Here is a 20211-nt window from a genome sequence, read left to right as displayed (position 1 = left end):
TGTTGGTGTGTACAGGCAGAGCTGCAGCACTATTGAAAATATGGCCATTTAGGCACCTTGTACTGTTCTGAAGTAAAGACTCAATTTATTTGACTCCACACTCAGCTGACCTGAATGTGGCACGAGGCGGCTGTCCCGGTTCTGGAGGGAAATACAGGTCTGCAGCACTTCAAATTTTCGAAGATCTTGGGTACATACATTCCGCACGCTTTGGCGTCCTTAACACGCGGAGATCTTAAAATCACTGGGGGAGTTCGTAAAAGCCTGGTCGTCATTTTGGGGCTTTTAAGTCAACCAAAATCCAAGTGTATAGATTCTTGAGCACAAGCTCTTTCCTCTCATAGTCGACACTGTTGAGTCCATCACTTTTGTAGCGTGACCTTCTACTACTGAGAAGCTTGAACCTGTGAAAGTAATTCCGTGTAAGTAGTAAGTAAATGATGTAATAGTAAGTAGATAATGTAGTAATCGTGATAACCAGAAAGCACACCTAGGTATACCACATGGCCCACACGCCCGTGCGTAAAACTTCCTAATTTCAGGTAAGATCGTATTTTTGTCACTTTACAAATGCTTGTTCTGATATCTATATGAAATACTTTGTTATGGATTTATAGCCTGAAGAACGTGTTTAAGGTATCTGCCTAAAAACACAGAAATATGAAGCATAACCTGTGGAAGTCATCTTAATAAAGTGGTTACCTGTCCACAAAAAGTGTATTAATCAAAAGCCCCCATACGCAAAAATGACATGTTGACACGATAAGAGGTACCAAGTCACACTGAAGTATCAATGTTCACTGCAATACAAAGCAAGACCAGACCGAAACGTCATGGCAACAAAAAAGTGTGTGAGCAGGAAACCAACATCCAATTCTGCGGCTCTAGTTATATCATATTATAATGCATCATTCGACGAGAGCTTATTACAAAGAAAAAAAAACAAAGAAAAGCTCCACCAGACATGAAAAGTGTTTTTCTTGTCAAGCGAATGCCTATAGATCATACTGAGCTTTTTTTCATTCTTCTTTATCTGACAAGTGCTCATATTTTTGTTTCATTTACAGCCCAATATGTTTCCTTTTTTTTCATTTCAAGTACTGTATACGACCTATACTTGTGTGTATCTAATTTTCGCAATATTAGCGATTCACCTTTAATTCTAAACAAAACGAATCAACGGATCAAGCGAAGAAATCGGTTGAAATGAAAACAATATGCAAACAATATTAAGTTGCCCCATTCCGCTTATTATCGATACCATGAATGCGGTAACGTACAAATTGGTAGCATATGCAATGCATATAACACAACAGGACCAGATGCTCTGTATGGGAATTTCTTTCAATCGTATTTTTGAAGTAAAATAAGCAATCGGTCACAGCTACCTAAAAAATCTTTATACTACCACGTCGCAGACGACTTCTGCTAAAATGTATCTCAATGTTATGAGCATTGGCGCGTCTGCGAGTTCATGACAGTAACTACTACAAACACCTTTCTATTTTCCAGCGAAAGCAAATTACCCGCTGCCAGCTGCGATCTTACGATCCTACGGGTCATTGGGTAGTCGATGAGCATTCTGAAGATCGTGGCTACAAATAGTAACACTAATTAACATTTTTTTCTTCTTTTTGCTTGTGACCACAATAAAGGCGGTCACAAGCATTTTGTACTCTAAAATCGCTTGTGCCTTGCTACAAATCCCTTGGGTCCTACCGCAGCATGTCATACACAGATGTTTTTTTAAAACATGAGATTGAGGACGTTGTTGACGAAGTACACCGGGCAAGGCGAAAGTGAGCGCTGCTTTGCTTTTTGTGCATCCGGAGAACGGTAGGTTGAAGGTTAATCAAAAGTTTGCCACATTACAAAGGAGCTTGTGGGATTTTTGAGTCGTACGTCTCGCAAAGTTCAGTTTTCACGAACCACTAAGCTCGCAAAAAAGTTGACAACATTACAGATTACTAGAACCAAAATGATATGAAAGAGGTTACCCTGGAATAATTCAACATGTCATGCACTTGATATAAAAAGTTTGTGATGTCTCACGAGGAGATAGAATGATTTTTGTGGATTGTAATAATTGGTAAAACTCGAAACAATAACATGATCAGGCTAAAATAATGGGAACAATGCAACTTGTAATAAAGACAACCTGACGGTAAATAATTACTGTACGAACCAAAAACAACGAACAGATAAAGGACACGAATTAGCAAAAATCTTCGAAACCAACCTTTCACGACTGGGAGTCTCTTTAGCATGCCCAAGCATTGTGTACCTTGCAATTTCTGCAGGATACCTTGTGATCTTTAATCTGGAGTCCGTTAGCCTGCATCAGATAAAAAGTGTGGAATTACTGGAACTACATTCGCGTTATACTGGCCACGCTTTTCCCAATTAAACCTAGAAGACAATGTGAAATCAACACCCCTGCCAAAAAAAAAAAATAACACTTGGTTCGGTCATACAGTTTTTTTTTCCCTATGACGAAAAATAATTAGAAACGGATACTACAAATAAAGAACGATTCCTTTGGAATAACGTTATCCCTCGCGACGGGCACCAGCTAGAGAGTGTAAGGTGATAATTATCAAAATAATTACCTAAATTCGATAATTAAAATCTTTAATTATTCGCTTCAGCTGGCACATTTGAATTCGAAAATTTATGCCCGTCGTTAAAATATGCCGTAGCAGTTCTAGAACTTCAGGAACAAAATTCTGCTCCACGCTATCTTCTCGCAAAGTTAGGCCGTAGAAACCAAAACAAGATGCAAAATGAGCGGATGAAGTTCCATCCGGAGGCGACGTCAACCTCCGCAACGAAGCGGGTAGCTGGTTAGACAGCGAGCCGATAAGGGTTACGCCACTACGTGGCTGCACAAGAGGCGCACTCTACTCTGCTGTCTGCTCGGGCACCCTGCTTTCTGCGCTCCTTCTGTGTCAGTTCAGGTATGGCGATAGGAACACAGACATTTCGCCAAATTGCGCAGAGCAGGATCTGATTGTCTGAATTGTAACAACTGCTACGGCGTAGTTTAACGATGGGGAAGAAACTTCTAACAGGGATGTGCTAGTTAAAGCAAATATTAAACAAAAAAGAGCGACTCAGAAAATTTAGGAATTAATGTGCTCGCTATTCCTTTTATACTCTCTAGCTGATGTCCGCCGTGCTGGATAGATAACGTTCGCGCCTATATTTTGAATGCCTTCTCTTTGTTCCCCAGAAGTTGACTGATACGGTTTAAGTTCTGTGCACAATGTAAAAAAAAAAATCTAGCTGTAAGATTATAGGAATAAATGCACGGGCATTCATTCGAAGACAGGTTTGGGCCAAAATCAAACCAAGTTTTTCTGGGTCACTCAAAGGCGCATCCGAACCGAACTTCAAACCTTAAGGTAAGGGAAAACTAGTAATGCATTGTCCAATATAACATTGTTAGTCATAGCCATATTCAGAATCTTACAGAAATTCCACACTACCATATACATAAGGAAAGAAAGTGACGATCGGCACACTATTCCGTAATTGTTCTGCAGATTTGTTCACTAGATACCCTTACTAAGCATCAGTGGCTTATAGTTGCCACTGTCATGCCCAAATATAAGCTGCCAAAAACCCGACTTTAACAGAAAAACAACTGGAACGTAGAACGTGATCGTTTTATTTTTGACCAATGAGGGGTTCATAAATACACACAGTAAAGATGCTGAAAAAGCACTGGCAAACACAAAACACTGCTTATTTGTTTTACAACGTACTATACAACTTTCACTATAGGTGTTTTCAGAGAAGTTCGGCCGACCATGTCCGATGGCCACTTTAATTTTTATGAAAAAATGTATTTTGTAAACTCAGTGCCGATCAGAAAAAAACCGAAATCACTTTTGCGAAAAACAAATTGCCCTTGCGAAAAAAATTTAGAAGTACTCTCAGTCCAAGGCGCTTTCTGCGAATGGCGCGAAGTTGGCATTCGAGTCACGTCTCCCGAAAAAACTGTCGTGACTGCCGGTCTAGAAATATTTACTGAAAAACTACGTACAAAGAGAATTCACTAAGAATATTTATCGTTAAGCACCGACATTGTTAATTTCTAGAAAAAAAAACGCAAACATGGCTCATTCCGCAAAAATACTTATTTTTCTTAATTCATTTCACTGATTTTATACATACCAGAACTTTCAACCTTTGCCACCATGTTATCCTCTATGTCGTTAATATTGGCGTCAAATATGAGTTTCCGGGGCAGTGAAGTAAATTTATGAGAAACGCTCAAATGGGGTCATTTTAATAATTACCAGTTATTTTAAAACTCAGTTAAACAAAAAAAGACATCTGTGATTTCTTTTTTAACTCTTCCACATTAGGCCATTGATAGGTACTAACAGATCTGCTGAAACGTCTTTCATTAGTTTTGTGTATTTTAAGTTATAAAGTTAGAAATATAACCAAATTGAGGCTACCGCAGCACCATGAACAGGGCGTGTAGATACCTATAGATGACGAATTCATTAATTTTACGAAGTGTAAAAATGCTCGAGGGTGGTCAAAAGAAATAAATTGACGGCACAAAGGCAGACGGCGGTTTGAAAGTGAGACTTCCTTGTAAGTTTTTGTATAAGAGTCGCAGAAAATGCACTCGCCTATGTGCTCCCCGCGTTTCAATGGCTGAATCGTACAGCTCAAAGCGAGTGTTCTGCGCTGACTATCTCAACAGGCACAAGTAAAAACATCGAATATCAAAGAAACTTTCGCAGTGTGAAGGAGTTGGACATAACTTTGTTGAAGAAACATATGCCAGAAGCAGCTCGCTCCATCCGAGATGCCGGCGTTTTGTGTCAGAACTGCTTCAGCCGCTCCAAGAAACTCGCCAAAGAATCCCCAGAGACATCAGAGCCTGACGAAATTTTTGTCCTTCAGGAAGCAGCCGTCGGGAATCTCAAGAGATTCATTCAGTCAACAGAAATATCACATCAGTCAACAGAAATATCGCAATGTCGGAAGCCTTACGCAAGGCGGAAGAAGAGGGAGATCGAGAGCGTTCTTGTTAAGAAACTTTCATCAAGCCTCACTGCAGCGTATGGAGTCATTGATGAGCCTGGAGCCTCAGCACAAAGCTGTAACATCTGCCCGGAGTCGTTCAGCAACCTGAGATATGCGTTCGAATCTTCTAAATCCTACCAAGAATGATGCCGTCTCCCGAACCCGAGGAATCTCTCCCAGAAAAAAAATCCAAAAGATGATTCCTTCAGCAACTCGCCACCTGATCCAAAAAGCAAGGAAGAACCAAGAGACTCTCGGAGTGTGGTCGATTTTTGACCCCTACACAAGAATGAGGCTGAGCCAAGAGGATGTTCAAGCGGCACTGAATTACTACACTAAAGATGAACTCAACTGCTCCCAACAAAGCCCGGACAAGAAGGACGTTATTGACATCAGTTCAAAAGGACAAAAATAATATGTTTCAAACGTTTGATGAGTCTATTCGTGAAACTTTCCGGTTGTTTAAGGCGGCTCACCCGGACACGGCCATTGGGCTCACCAGGTTCTACTCATTCAGGTCAAAGTGGGTGGAGTATCTTGTCACAGAGTTTGCGTGTGCACGTACTGCGCTAAAATCAAGCTAAGTGTTTGTGCCTTAGAAAAAGACAGTGGAATAATAAGAAGTGCTGAAGATATTCGTGAATTGACTATTTGCGACATTCCATCTACAAAGTGTTTCCTCAGCCAGTGCAGCTCATGCCCAACAGCTGAAACTCTTACTGCAACCGGCCTGGGAGTCCCAGATGATGATGATGTGCTGTACGCAGCCTGAGAGAAAGGAGAGCTGATAAAAAAATAAGTGGGTCCTGCTACACTTGTGGAACACCTTCGAGAGGGCTTGAGAAAATGGGTGCAGCATGAATATATTCGACGCGAGCAGGACAAAACGATGAGTGAAGCAAAAAAATTCCTAGAGAAAGGTAATGTCCTGCTCCATTTTGATTTTTCAGAAAACTAAACAGTAGTACTGCCTCAAAGCGTTCAGTCCTATCACTGGAAAAAGACGAAAGTTTCGATCTTCACATGCGTGGTGACAACTAGAAAAGGAACGCGTAGCTGCGCCCTTATCATGTGATGACAACAGCCACAATTCCGCCCATGCAGGCTACGCCGTTGCGAAAATCCACGAGTGGCTTGAGGACAATCCTCCACTGTACGCGCATGTTACGTACGTCAGTGGCGGTGCGGCAAGTCATTTTAAGAACCGGTATCAACTCCCCCACGAGCTCACGAAAACCAAGTACCAGTCGGTTAAATGGCTATATTCAGCTACTGGGCATGGCAAGAACACCTGCGATGTGATTGGATGCCTTGTCAAACACCATGCAACTCTTTTCAATCTTCGCGGGCCTGCCACATCAGCTATTAATTGTGCGTCAGATATGGTGGACGTCCTCAAGACAAAATTACCGAATGTTGCACTAATTTACCTGCCAAGGCCTGATGTGCAGGTGTTCAGGAAAATGAAAACGAGAGACTGGGATCCCGTCCGGCCCGTGCTTGGAATTCAATCCTGGCACTTCTGGCAGAGCACACGCGTCAACCCACTGCGCACGAATGGCTGGTATCAAGAACGGGAGCGTCTACAAAGAAGCCACTTCGAAAATAAGACTCGCTTCTACCAGCGTCGGTGAGCAGTATAGTGCAAAGCGGCTACAACAAATCTCATAAACATCTGATGAAAAAGAATTGTAAAAACAATTTTAAGCACCGGGTACCCTTCAGTATTTATTGTGTACAGCGGAGCTGTTAAGGGCTAGGTTCCCCAGGATCGTGTCCGGTACCAAAGAAATGTCGACACAAACCTACACGAGCCTCTGTAGAGCTACCGCCATCTATAAGCGACGGCGGCAAGCAGGCAACCAGTCTGGTTGCCGCCGTCGCTCATAGATGGCGGCAACCTTTCCAGCTATCATAGAAGAATAAATAGTTGGGTGAGTTGATTGGAATTTGTCGTAGGAAACAGCGCGGAAAACAGGCGAAGACGAAGAAGAAACTCACGTGACGAGCACGTCACGTGTGTTTCTTCTTCGCCCTCGTCTGTTTTGCGCGCTATTTCTCACGCTCTTATCAGTTTCGGTTTGAAGTTTAAACTCTCGATAGGTCGGCCGCGTGCCCTTTCTTCGAGGAAAGAAGGCCAGGTGCGCAAGGTGCGGCGATGTGCGCAGCAGCGCGAATGTGGGGTCCGCAACCGCCGCGTCCGTCGAGCGCTTCCGATTCCCTTTCGAAAGAAGAGCAGATCGCTCGCCTGGAAAGCCACCGGCGATAACAGAAGCTACAGCTCCGCTGCTCTTCCTTCTTCACCAAAGTAGAAAAGCTGAAAGTTTTTTCTTTGCCTTGTACGGCCTGTGGGTATCTTTTCAAAAACGCGGTCCAATACCGTGGTGTCAAACGGTTCTGAGTTTTTACTATCCGTCTGAAGGCGACTGCGCACGGAGGGAATAAACCTGACCCTCGGGCCCGGCCGGCGCGCTTCGCTGTTTACAGCTACGCGCGCCGGAGGGCCAGGTGGAGCGCGCTAGGATGCCTCGACGTCTGAAATAAACATGTGTTAAGCGGAGCTGCTCCGGTCGTTTTCCTTATGTGGCGTAAACAGAGACTCTACACGCCGGCTATCGAAAACATGCCCTGCGATGCACGCTACATGAGAGTGCCTCTTGATCGCTCCGGGAAGCGCGCTTTTTTGGCGACTCTTATACAAAAACGCACTAAACATTTTAACTTTAAAACCACCGTCCACCTCTGTGCCGTTAATATGTTTCCTTCTGACCACTCTCTAACATTTGTACATTTTGTAAAAATAATGGATTTGTCATGTATGTTTAACTACATGCCCCATTCACAGTGCTGCGGTAGCCCAATTTGGTCATATTACTAGCTTTATAACTTCAAATACAAAAAGATAATGCAGCATATGTTTGCAGACTCTGTTAGTACCTATTATTGGTCTTAACCTGGGAGAGCTAAAAAAAGTCGAAGTTTGCCTATTTTTTTAAATTGACTTTCAAAATAACTTGTGATTATTAAAATGACCCCATTCGAGCTTTTCTCGTAAATTTATTTCGCTGCCCGAGACAACCGTATTTAGCACCAATATTAGCAAGATACAGGATAACACGCTGGCGAAGTTTGAAAGTTGTGGTATTTACAGATGCGGGAAAAAATTAATAAAATGTAGGTATTTTTGCGGAATGCGCTACGTTTCCGATTTTTTTCTAGCAATTAACAACGTCGATACTGAATGATAAATATTTTGAGTCAATCCTCCTTACACGTAGTTTTCTAGTAAATATTTATAGACCGGCAGGCACAACATTTTTTTTTTTTTTTTGGGGGGGGGGGGGGGGGGGGGTTGGGTGGAAGGAGGTAACTCAAATGCCAAATTCGCGCAATTCGCAGAAAGCGCTTCGCACTGAGAGTGTGCTTCTAATTTTTTTTCCGCAAGAACAAATTGTTTTTGATTTTGGTTTTGCTCTGATGGGTATTGAGTCTACAAAATATATTTTTCGTAAAAATTAATAATGGTTACCGGACATAGTCCGCCGAACCTGAAAACACCCTACTAGGTTTTCGAAGTTAAAGAGCTTATATACTAAATGGGCTAAACGTACGCTGGAGCAGAAATAATGCCGAATTTACTTCCCTAATATTCTTCTCACGTTCGTCAGAACTACATTTTTCGACCGCAACCATTTTTGTTTATAATTGCAATCTTCTTACAAATATATTAGGCACACCATCGTTATGCACCTGTGTTTCTTTTGAGACTAATACCTGGATATAATACTCATAAATATTTACCAAAAATACTTTAAGACGTCCATGAAACGGTCATAATTATTCATTAACAAGAAATTAAAGAGCGTGCGAGAGCGTGGATATTCCTTATCATCAAAATCATTTTCAGTAGAACATTCCTCCTATACTATTTTCAATGATCAAACTAACGTATCCCTGCTGCAGTGCACTAGAAAATGCTGATATATAATGCGGAGAATAAAAGTTCCACGTAGCTAACATGTGCGCTTTGTAATTTCCAGCAATTAAACGACATGCCGTGGAATACAAATTTTTGCAATTTTGTACGAGTTTGAACACATTCTGTCAAGTGTGAGAACCAATGATCATTGAGCGCCGTTGGCAACAAGCGATCCTTGCACGTGCGCTCAACGTTAACTTGATTGATAAATATATATTTTCCAATCAGAGTCAACATTTCAACAATCAGCGGGTTTGAAAACATGTGAGAGTATTGTCCATTTTATGCTAATCGCTTTCAGAAAGCCGGCCAAAAGTATCAACCTGATTTGCAGACGTACTACGTCTTATTTGACCAGAAGTTTTCAGGAACTGCAGCATCTGCACAGTTCGTGCATAATATTTTCATTCGGTTTCTCTGCCAGTTGCCTTTCTTCTCCACTCCAGCATTGTATGTTATAAAACATGCCTAGTGTCTTCGAATGCTTTGCTTCAAAGCAGGCTAGATTCATGTTACTAGTTTCCACTCGAAACCAAATTAACGAGAAGCCTCAAGATGTCAGCTGATGTTTTTGCTATGAGGCAGCGAAGCTCGAAGAAAGTAGGCAGTTCAGCTGTATTTTAAATAATGAATCGCTGCCAGTTTGGTAAAAGGATTGAAGGAGCTAGATAGTGTTGATGCCTCGTTGCAAAACGTTGGCTGCCTTGGAAGTAGGCGTGACTTCTAAGAGCAAGGCAATCCAGCTAGGTTACTTATTTTTTTTACCGAAATGGATGCGCTGTCTGTTGGCACAGTGAGTTGGCTTAAGGAACTTAGATAATTTTACTTTAGTAGTTAGTTCCGCTAGTTATCGGTTTGCTAAAACTTGACTTGAGGAAGTTAAGTAGTTTTACTATGTCTCTCAAAGAAACGTCAGGCCAGGACATCTTAGGAGGTTCCGTTTTTAGTCATTTCTACCAGCTTCTTTCATGTCTTCATACTTCGCAAATCTGATTCTCTAACCGCGATATGCGTTCTTTGAAAAATATGTTTCTGGCCATGGGATTTTCAACGTCTGAGCGTACGACACGTGCTCTGTCAATGAGCAGGAGACACGAGTGCATCGTGTTCAACTATATTCTCTCTGGAAGTCAGATACAGCGCGTGTCTCTTGTACGGGACCTTGGTGTTGAAGTGGACTCTAGGCTGGATCTTCACCTGCATGTGTTCAACATAGCTAGTCAGGCACTACGATGTCTTGGTGCTATATCGCGGTTAACAAGAAGATTTCACAGACCACACTGCATTCGCTCTCTTTATTGTTCACTTGTCCGGCAGCGTTTAGAGTTTGCATCCGTAATTTGGAACTCTGTCTTTTTCCTATAGCAATATAATAGAAAATGTCCAGCGGAAGTTTATTCATATTATGTATGATAGACACATTGGTCGCCGGTGCTTTTGTAGGTACAGCTCTGTTTTGAAGACCTTGACCTTCAGACTCTTCATGATGGAAGCTTTGCACGTGACAGTACATTTTTACGCAATCATACACGCGGTACACTTGACTGTGATGAGCAACTGTCTGTCTGTCTTATTTATTTATTTATTTATATTATATATAATATATATATATATATATATATATATAGAGAGAGTATATATCGACCATGTAGGCGTTCACAAGTCGAGGAACTTCTAGTAAAAATTTTTTTTTTTGAGTTTGCTGGCGAAAGAGAGCCATAGGTAAGCCATAGAGAAGTCTTTCGCCAACCATTAGTAGAGCTAAAGAGCGCTATGGCAGGACAGCTATAGGGCCATAGACAAAGCTAAAGAGGCCCATAAAGGCGACCATAAAAAATCCTCAAGACAGTCATAGAAAATTCTTTAGCTAGTTGGGCCAAATAGCTAAAGCCGACCATACAAAGAATTTTCTATAGCCGACCATACGACATTTTTGTATGGGTTCACATGGGTCACACCCGTGTTGTACGTTCCAAAGAGGAGCAGCGGGAGTGCGAGGAGCGTCGGCGCGCCCCGAAGCGAGAATAGGCACGCCGCCAACGCGAAACCTCCGTTGCCACTGCCACCAGTGCAACAACAACTTCGAGTGCCTACCAAGCTCCCCCCAACGAAGACCTTACTCGTGTCGAGCGCCGACGCGAGCAACAACGTCGTTTCAACCGGTGCCGTCGAGCCAATGCCACCGACGATAATCGAGCAAGAAAAGCCGCGGTGACATGCGTCGAGCGCCGACGCATGTCACCGCGGCGCCAAACCAGAACATATCAAATCCCACCAGAGCGCCGGCTTCGCTGGACTTCCCTCTTCACGGGGTAGAAGGGCTCTCAATTTTTCGTATACAATTCTGGGTTTATCTGAGTTTATTATTGCTAGATTCCCAATTCTTAGAAATTCGGAGTTTATTTTTGCAGTCTCCCATATATTTTAAAAATAAAAAAGAAATAAGAATAATAAAGTCCTGGCACCATGACCCGTTTTCCTGAAGGGACCTCGACGTGCTAAAAGGCAAACCCATTTTGTCAGTAGTTCTGTAGTGCAAAGGAAACTGAAGTGGAATCTCCTTAAGACCACTAACCCTGTGCTCTTATAAAGCTTATTTGTAAAACACCGTTTTTTTTTTTTTTGCTGTATACTTTTTGCAATGACCTCGAAATTCAGAGTTTTCCGGGTAAATCCCAATTAAAAGAATACTTACCAGCCCGCGTTTTTCTGTTTTTTTTTTTTTCTATATTTTTGGATTGATTTGATATGAAGTAACCCAAGTTATACTTCAGAGATGACCGAACAGTGTACATTGCGCAACGGAGTTGACGGGAACGCCGCGTCGGCGCTCTTTGTCATTTTTCGTTTGACAGGGTATTGGTGCTCATTAACTTCGACAATTTTTGATAGTGTATGGGACTACCAACCGGGAGTGCAAGGGAGGCGCTTGCCCCCCAGTCCTCAGAGTGGGGGACAAGGCATGTGTTTTGCCCCCCCCCCCCCCCCCCCCCCTGACACAGCCGCCACTGGGCAGGGCCAACACTGTCCGGCGACGCCCAAGGGATACCAAGGGCACCGCCCCCCGGCCCTGGGGGGGGGGGGGGGGTCTGGTCTGCCCCCCCCCCCCCCCCACACTCAAAAACAAATTGGTGCGCCACTGGGCTAGTGCTCTAAATGAGCGATTTTCATGTCGGTATACGCACATGCTTTTATCGAAGCTACACTCTAAAAAAGAAAAGGAGGGGAAATGGAGGAAAAAGCGAGATTCGTCCCTGTCACCAACGGAAGGGAGGAAATTGCCCCCGTCCCTCCATTTCACCGGTTTAGATGCAGCGTCACCTGATGGCACTTGAATAAGGGACGAAAATTCCTCCCCCATGTTCCCGGCAGCAGCGACGGTCGAACCGCGCTGCCGCCGCAGACATGCTCAATGACGGTGACGGCAACTTGAGGGCTTGGTTACCGTCATCTAGAGCAATCCCACTACTGCCCATGCGCGGTGCTAGGAGAGAAAAAGCGGAGCTGCGGGCGCTAGCGGAGGCACGCTAGTTTTACAGAAAAAGAGAGGCAGCGTAGCGCGGCGTGTGTCTCGCGAGAATCACGCCGTTGGTGCCCGCTTCGAGATTGCACTTGCTCATGGTGGATGAAACCTTGCAGCTGCGATAAGTACAGGGGACGGTCTGTCACTGGCATGGCAAGTACGACCACTTTCGCCGTGTTACTTGCTACAGGACAAGTCATCATAGTAATATATCCTTAACCAGCTCGACTGCCTATTTGCTTTAACTTTATTGACAAGTAGAGCGCACAAATATAAATCGTCTTGATGTTTTTTTTTTTGTTTTTTTTTGCATGAATACGTAGCTGTTAAGATCGCTCCTTCATTTGAGTCGACTCGTCTCTACGTTCCTACCCCCTTCACCTCCGCGAGAAACGTATACTCTTGAAATAAAGCGTAGTACCATATAGTGAAGAATAATCGGTGCTGCGTTTATTTCAGTTCTGTGTAAAACAGAACAGCATATCCAGTCGATAGTAACGAGCACTGCGTTGCGACGAGCGGCTGCGCCCGACACACGTTGTAGTCCGTCAACATCGAGACCACAACAGGCTGGCAGGAACACGCTTTTTTCAAAAAGCATAGCCCCGCACAAGAAATGACACTCAAATGACGATTCGGCGAAGGAACGAAGCAACGGATCCGCAAAGCAAGGTCAACTATGCATTCGGGAAGAGTCCGCTTGGAAGAAAGGGTCATAAGACATTCCATTCTGGTGGCGGGGCGAAGTGGGGAAGTCAGGGCGGTCCGCGGGCTTCAAGGAATGGATGATTCACCGCAGCCGAGGGTTCACCGCTGCTTTTTTAGTTTGTGCTGCGCTGCGTCTCCTGTTACATATCAAATAATGCACTCGCAAAAAAAAAAAAAAAAAAAAATAGAAAAAAAACCCAAAAAACGTCGCATTTTTTTTTATGCGGTCTATTATCGCGCGGTTCATCTCGTTTCGCGAAACGAGCGCGGTTGGAATGGTGTTAAAACCAGTAATATCGTTAGTTTGAAAAATCCATTAAAATACTTGTGCGACAATTAAAAGGATTCATTACCCCACCAAAACTGAAAGTAAAGTACACTGCACTGAACACTGCAATCAAACAATAGCTTCATTGCAATGTTCAGCACCAACACTGCGTTGCCAACATGATTCATCCAACTTATTAAAAAAATAATTATTATATTTTAGTTAATTAGCTTAGTGATTTACATTTGCTTTGTTCAGGGTGTTGAATTAAGAGATGGGGGATATTCCACGAGAAAATTTCGAATAATGTGTTAAGTACGAGTAATATTTACTCCGCTCTCCGTGTTTACGCGACGAATGATTGCAGTCACCGGCCAAGTCGGATTCAAAAATAATACTGCCATATATAGAGATAGTGCGATTTTGGTGTACGTTGGGACGGGCGGGAGTGCGGTGTCGGCTGCGTTGTTACTGTTGTGTGGGGGTGTGTTCTACTTGTGCTCCGTTCATTCTGCGTGTTCAGGAATGTATGTGTATACCATGTAGCGTTGAAAAGTCGAGGCTAATTAAAAACAAATTAGCGCTTCTACTTTTTTTTTTTTTTTTTGCCGGTTGGAGCGCTATTTGGTTGAAGCTATATTAATTACACGAGGGGAGAAACTTTCCTCCATTGAGAGAAAAAAGGTGGATATTTTCCTCCCTTCTGAGAGAACGAACTCGTTCTCCACAAGCAAAAATAGGTGGCAACTTTTCTCCTTTCTTAGGGGGGTAAATTTCCTCCCCGTTTTGTAGAAGGAAATTTCCTCCTTTGATAGAGCAATATATTGGACAGGCGAGTTCCTCCTTCAATGGAGGAAGTACTAACCTCTTTTTTTCAGAGTGTAGAGCGCAGCCGACGCGAGCCAACGAAGTCAATCAAGCAGAGCGTCGGTGTTCTTTCTGTGCGTGTGTAACACTGGCTACACCATCAAGACCTATGAATGCGCTATTGTCTTTCGCTTTTGTCGTTGCGTCGGCGTTTGTGTGTTTTTTTACACTATGGCTGCGCTCTGACGTGTGCCGAAGCAAAGTATGGCGTAGTCGCTGACAGCTTAAAGGGCAACTCCTGTCGGTCGAGAACGAAACCAAAATAAATAACAGGTATCGCCTTAGTGGCATAGAACATGACTACGGTCCGAATATCGCGTCAAAGTAAAGCCGTGTTTTCCACGAAAACTGATTTTAAAGATGCGACCGGCAGATCTCTAGCAGGGTGGCAGCCGGGCCAGCTTCTAGTCAAGAAACACTGAACGACGCACACCGCGGTACATTCGTCACGTCGCGTCGCGGTGGAGATGCAGTTGATTGCTGACGTTGTACCGCGTATCGCAGCACCACGGGGACGTCACGTCGCGGCCGTACTGCCGATGATAAGTGTTGGCGTCCCTCTCAAGCTGATAGTTTCAGTTTAGCGGTAGACGCCCGAAACCAAACATTCAGCCCGCGATATTTATAAAACTATACATAATATTGCCGCGCGCAGGGCTGGGAAAGCAACGCTCTGTCACGGACCTCCAGAAGGTTCTCGTTTATTCATGTACCGCACGTAACTTCTATCATTTAATCCTGCTTTTGTTTTCTAGAAAGTGCGTGTTCATTCTCGCCCCGATCACGCTGCGCTCGAGCCGCTTTCGCCGAATCTTCGAGATAGCGACGCACTCTAGATAAGAGGCCGCCCGCGACCTTGACGAGTCAGTTTTCGCCTCAGCGTTTGATCGTACTGCTTCGCCGCCTTCAACGCCCGCGACGCTCTGTTATTATCATTCTTTTTTCCTTTTATTTTCGGGCACAAGGTTCGCCCCATTAAACGTTCAGTTTACTCGGTCATTCACCACCTCGTCACTTGTCATCCGTGACATTCTGGTGGAGGTGCGGGGTACCGCATGTCCGTGCAGCGCAGCCCTCCGAGTTCCCGCAGTACAAGTCCGAACCCAAGCTCCGGAGGACCCGACGAAGACCAGATCGAGACCCGGTCAAGTCGCCGCATCCGAGGTCTACCCCCGGAACACGGACTTCTGCCACCCACGACCAAGCCGAAGACGACGATGGCCAACCAGGCGCAGACCCCGGCCGCTTCTGCCGTTGTGTACCTGCCGATCACACCCAGGACTCCAACGCCTTTCCACGGAGACGTCCACGAGGACGTTGAAGACTGGCTGCAACACTATGAACGTGTAGCCCGCCACAACGGATGGACGACTGAACAATGCCTCCACAATCTCTACTTCGCGCTTGAAAGAACTGCGAGGCATTGGTTTGAAAACCACGAAGCGTCCTTCACTACGTGGGAGTCCTGCGCCGCGGAGTTGAAGCGAACGTTCCTCAACCACCACCGTCGGCAGCGAGCGGAGGACCTTCTCCAAACGAGGGTGCAGGGCCCCAACGAAAGCGTGACCAGCTTCGTAGAGGATGTCATGCATGCGCCTATGTGCCCGAGCCGATCCGGAGGCAGCCGATGAGAAGAAGCTTCGCGTCCTCATGCGTGGCGTGAAGGCTGAAATTTCGGGGGCCTTGTCCGCCATCCCCTGACAACCGTCGACGGTTTTGTGGCTGAAGCCACTAACATCAAGCGAGCGCTGTCGGCCCGAGCAAGCCATTACCATCGACTCACCGGCGTGTCTGCTCCTCGAACCGCCGCATTTTGCCGACTAGACCTGAACGCCACCGGTGTCGACGGCCTTCGGGAAATCGTCCGCGACATCGTCCGGGACGAGCTCCGGAAGCTGCTGCATGCTGCCAACCAGCCGGCTGAGCTGTCGATAGCCGAAGTGGTGCCCCGAAGAAGTCCAGCGGGCAATTGAACCGGAGGCTCCTGCCTGCGTAGCACGACCCGAAGAGCCCACCCTGACCTACGCCGCAGTGGCCCGACGGCCACCGCCTCCTCCTCCAGCCTATCTTGCGCCGCCCCGACGTCGTTCTCCTGCGCCGCAGCACGACCACCGCCGCGACGACCAGGTGCAGTACGCCGCCCAAGAGCCCCGCGCACCTCGGAAGACCGGCGTGTGACGAACGCCCGACCGACGACCACTGTGTTTCCACTGCGGAGAAGCAAACCACACCTACCGCCAATGCCCATACCGACGACTCGGGCTGCGGGGGTTCCACCCAAACGACCCGCGCCCCAGGTATGGTGAACGCCCTCGGGAGATCGACGAGTACCTGCGACGACCCCAGTCCCCCGAGCCTGCGTCCCGCCGAGAGTTCCGATCGCCGTCGCCACGACGTCCAGCTTCGCCGGTACACCGACCCCGACGTGAAAGCCTGTCACCCCCCCGCTCCTCGCCGGGGAAACTAGGCGCGGCAACCCCTGGAGGTGGAGTTGCCGAAGACGACCGACGTAAAGAGCCTCCAAGAACGACGGAGCGCTCCCACTCTCCCGACGCTACGCATCACAACGACGCTCCTGCTTCGGTGTCCAACAACCTAAACGTTGTTATCGACAGCCTCGACGCATCGGCACTCGTGGACACAGGAGCAGACTACTCAGTCTTGAGTTGGAGGCTCTCCCGCCGCCTTCGAAAAGTCATGACACCGTGGGATGGACCACAAATAAGAATCGCCGGAGGACACCTGATTACACCAGTCGGGAGATGCACCGCTCGCGTCGAGATTCACGGCGAAACATTCCCTGTGAAGTTCGTCGTTCTGCAAGACTGTTCGAGGGACGTCATTCTCGGAATGGACTTCCTGTGTGAATAAGGCGCCATCATCGACCTTTCGGAGAACAAGCTGACGCTTCGGAAGCCAGTCCCATCGGTGGAAAATACTAAACCGACGTTAGCTGCAGTGCGAGCCCTCGCCAGCCACGTGAACCTGCCGCCGCTGTCGAGTGTCTTTGTGCCCGTCGGGACCGAAGGAGCCACCTGCGGTGTAGCACTGCTGGAAGGAAGCGTCCAACTTCTCCTCGGACGAGGGATTGGCATTGCAAGAGGCGTAACCGAGCTCCAGGACGGGCGTACCGTAGCCCTTGTCACCAACTTCCGGCAAGAGTCGCAGCACCTTACAAAGGGTACAGCTGTGGGCTACGTCGAGGAAATTCAAGACTCAGCCGCGATCGCCGTGATCTCAGAAGACGCCTCTCCGACGCAGAACAAGACAATCAAGTCCTCAGAGCTCGACATCGACCCATCCCTCCCAGCCCCACAACGACGACAACTTCGTGACCTTCTCGCCGAGTTCAGTGAGTGCTTCTCCGCGTCGTCGAAGGTGCGCCAAACGACGGTTGCGAAACATCGGATAATTACTGATGACGACACACACCCTGTGCATCGGCCGCCGTACAGGGTCTCCGTGAAAGAAAGGGAAGCCATCCAGCAGCAGGTACAAGAAATGCTTGACGACGACATTGTCCAGCCCTCAAGCCGTCCGTGGGCTCCACCGGTAGTCCTGGTGAAAAAGAAAAAAAAGACGGGACCCTTCGGCTCTGCTTGGACTATCGCCGACTGAACGCCGTAACAAAAAAGGACGTCTACCCGCTGCCACGCATCGACGACACCCTGGACCGGCTACGCCACGCCCGATACTTTTCGTCGATGGGCTTGAAGAGCGGGTACTGGCAGATTGAGGTCGACGAACGAGATCGTGAGAAGACAGCCTTCGTCACGCCGGACGGACTGTATGACTTTAAAATAATGCCGTTCGGGCTGTGCACAGCGCCGGCAACCTTCTAGCGCGTTATGGACACCGTCCTTGCCGGCTTGAAATGGCAAAGCTGTCTCGTCTACCTCGACGATGTTGTGGTCTTCGCAAGCGAATTCGACGAGCACCTGAGACGACTGCGAGCCGTGCTACAAGCCTTCAAAGCTGCTGGGCTGACCCTCAAGCCTTCCAAGCGTCGGTTCACCTATGGTGAGCTGAAATTCTTGGGCCACGTCGTGAGTGCTCAGGGTGTAAGCCCTGATCCTGCCAAGACGTCCGCTGTCGCCGAGTTCCCGAAGCCATCAGACAAGAAGACCGTTCGAAGATTCCTTGGGCTGAGCGCCTATTACAGACGTTTCGTTCGTGACTTTGCGCAAATTTCTGCACCGCTGACGCATCTGACGAAAGACGACGTGCAGTTCCAGTGGGGAGAGGAGCAAGACCAAGCGTTCGACGAACTCAAGCGAAGGCTCCAGTCGCCCCCTATCCTCGGACATTTTGACCAGTCGGCGGAGACTGAAATCCACACGGACGCCAGCAATACCGGTCTTGCGGTACTCGTTCAGCGACAAGAAGGGGCAGAGAGAGTAATCGCTTACGCAAGCCGGGCGCTGTCTAAGGCAGAACAAAATTATTCAACGACCGACAAAGAATGTCTTGCTGTCGTCTAGGCGATAACCAAGTTCCGCCCGTACTTTTACGGGATCCTGTTTCGCGTGGTCACAGACCACCACGCCCTCTGCTGGCTCGCAAACCTCAAGGATCCGTCCGGATGCCTCGCCCGCTGGAGCCTTCGACTGCAAGAATTCGACGTAACCATCGTGCATAAATCCGGCCGCAAGTATAATGACGCTGACTGTTTGTCTAGGGCTCCAGTCGAACCTCCAATCTCCTTCGCCGACGACGATGACGACTCCCGTTTTCTAGCCGCAGTTAACGCTACCGACATGAGGGCACTGCAACGCGACGACGCGGAACTTAGCTCCGTGATCGACAACCTCGAAGGTCGAGGAGGCTCTGTCCCACGGGTCTTTTCTCGGGACCTACCGAGCTTTGTCCTGCGGCGAGGCGTGCTCTTCAGAAAAAATTTCGGAACCAGCGAAACCCCCTGGCTACTGGTTGTACCCGCCAGCCTCCGAGAAGAAATTTTTTAAGCGTGCCACGACGACCCAACGGCCGGACATCTCGGCTACAGCAGGACCCTTGCTCGGATTCGTGACAAGTACTACTGGCCAAAGCTTTCGAAGACCGTCCATCTCTACACACGATCGTGCCATCAGTGCCAGCGACGCAAGAAACCACCGTCAAAGCCAGCAGGTCTCCTTCAGCCGATTACGCCGCCAACCAAGCCCTTCCAGCAAATTGGAATAGATTTGCTGGGTCCTTTTCCACCGTCGACGATGGGGAACCGCTGGATAATCGTCGCCACCGATTATCTTACTCGTTACGCCGAGACGAAAGCCCTTCCTTCGGGGACTGCTGTCGAAGTCGGCAAGTTCTTCATCGAGGCCATCGTCCTCCGGCATGGCGCCCCCGAAGTACTGATAACAGACCGAGGGTCATCGTTCATGCCACAGTTAACCCAAGATATCCTGCGTCTAAGCCACACGGAACACCGTCGAACAACGGCATACCATCCGCAGACCAACGGGTTGATGGAGCGGCTCAACAAAACAATCGCCGACATGGTCTCAATGTACGTCGACGTGGAGCACAAGACCTAGGACGAAGTGCTGCCCTACGTCACGTTCGCCTACAACACAGTAGTGCAAGAGACCACAGGAGTGACGCCCTTCCAGCTGGTGTATGGCCGGGCAGTGACGACTATGCTAGACTCTATGTTGCCGCACGAGTCAGTCGACGACGGGAGCGATGACGCCCAGGTGGTTGCTCAACGGGCAAAAGAGGTCCGCCAGCTAGCCAGACTACGAATTCAAGACCAGCAACATGTCGACGCTCGCCGGTATAATCTTCGTCGCCGCGACGTCCACTTCCAGCCCGGAGACA

The 20211-nt window shown here is 47.2% G+C and overlaps 1 protein-coding gene across 1 annotated transcript in view; it reads right to left on the bottom strand.

The window, feature by feature from the left end:
* Window positions 1–271: 271 nt before the first annotated feature.
* Window positions 272–20211, bottom strand: part of LOC115311528 (beta-1,4-N-acetylgalactosaminyltransferase bre-4) — a 43098-nt gene continuing 23158 nt past the window's right edge. The window contains exons 6-7 of the mRNA XM_040504203.2: window positions 2240–2335; window positions 272–404 (exon numbers count right to left, since the gene is read on the bottom strand). Coding sequence (XP_040360137.2) covers window positions 272–404; window positions 2240–2335 — 229 coding nt within the window. The remainder of the gene's footprint in view (window positions 405–2239; window positions 2336–20211) is intronic.

Source organism: Ixodes scapularis, unplaced genomic scaffold (genome assembly GCF_016920785.2).
Source record: "Ixodes scapularis isolate PalLabHiFi unplaced genomic scaffold, ASM1692078v2 PGA_scaffold2__306_contigs__length_199485367, whole genome shotgun sequence".
In the NCBI taxonomy this organism is placed as follows: Eukaryota; Metazoa; Arthropoda; class Arachnida; order Ixodida; family Ixodidae; genus Ixodes; species Ixodes scapularis.
The sequence above is the reverse complement of the archived record's forward strand: the minus strand, read 5'-3'. Positions and strand labels throughout refer to the sequence as shown.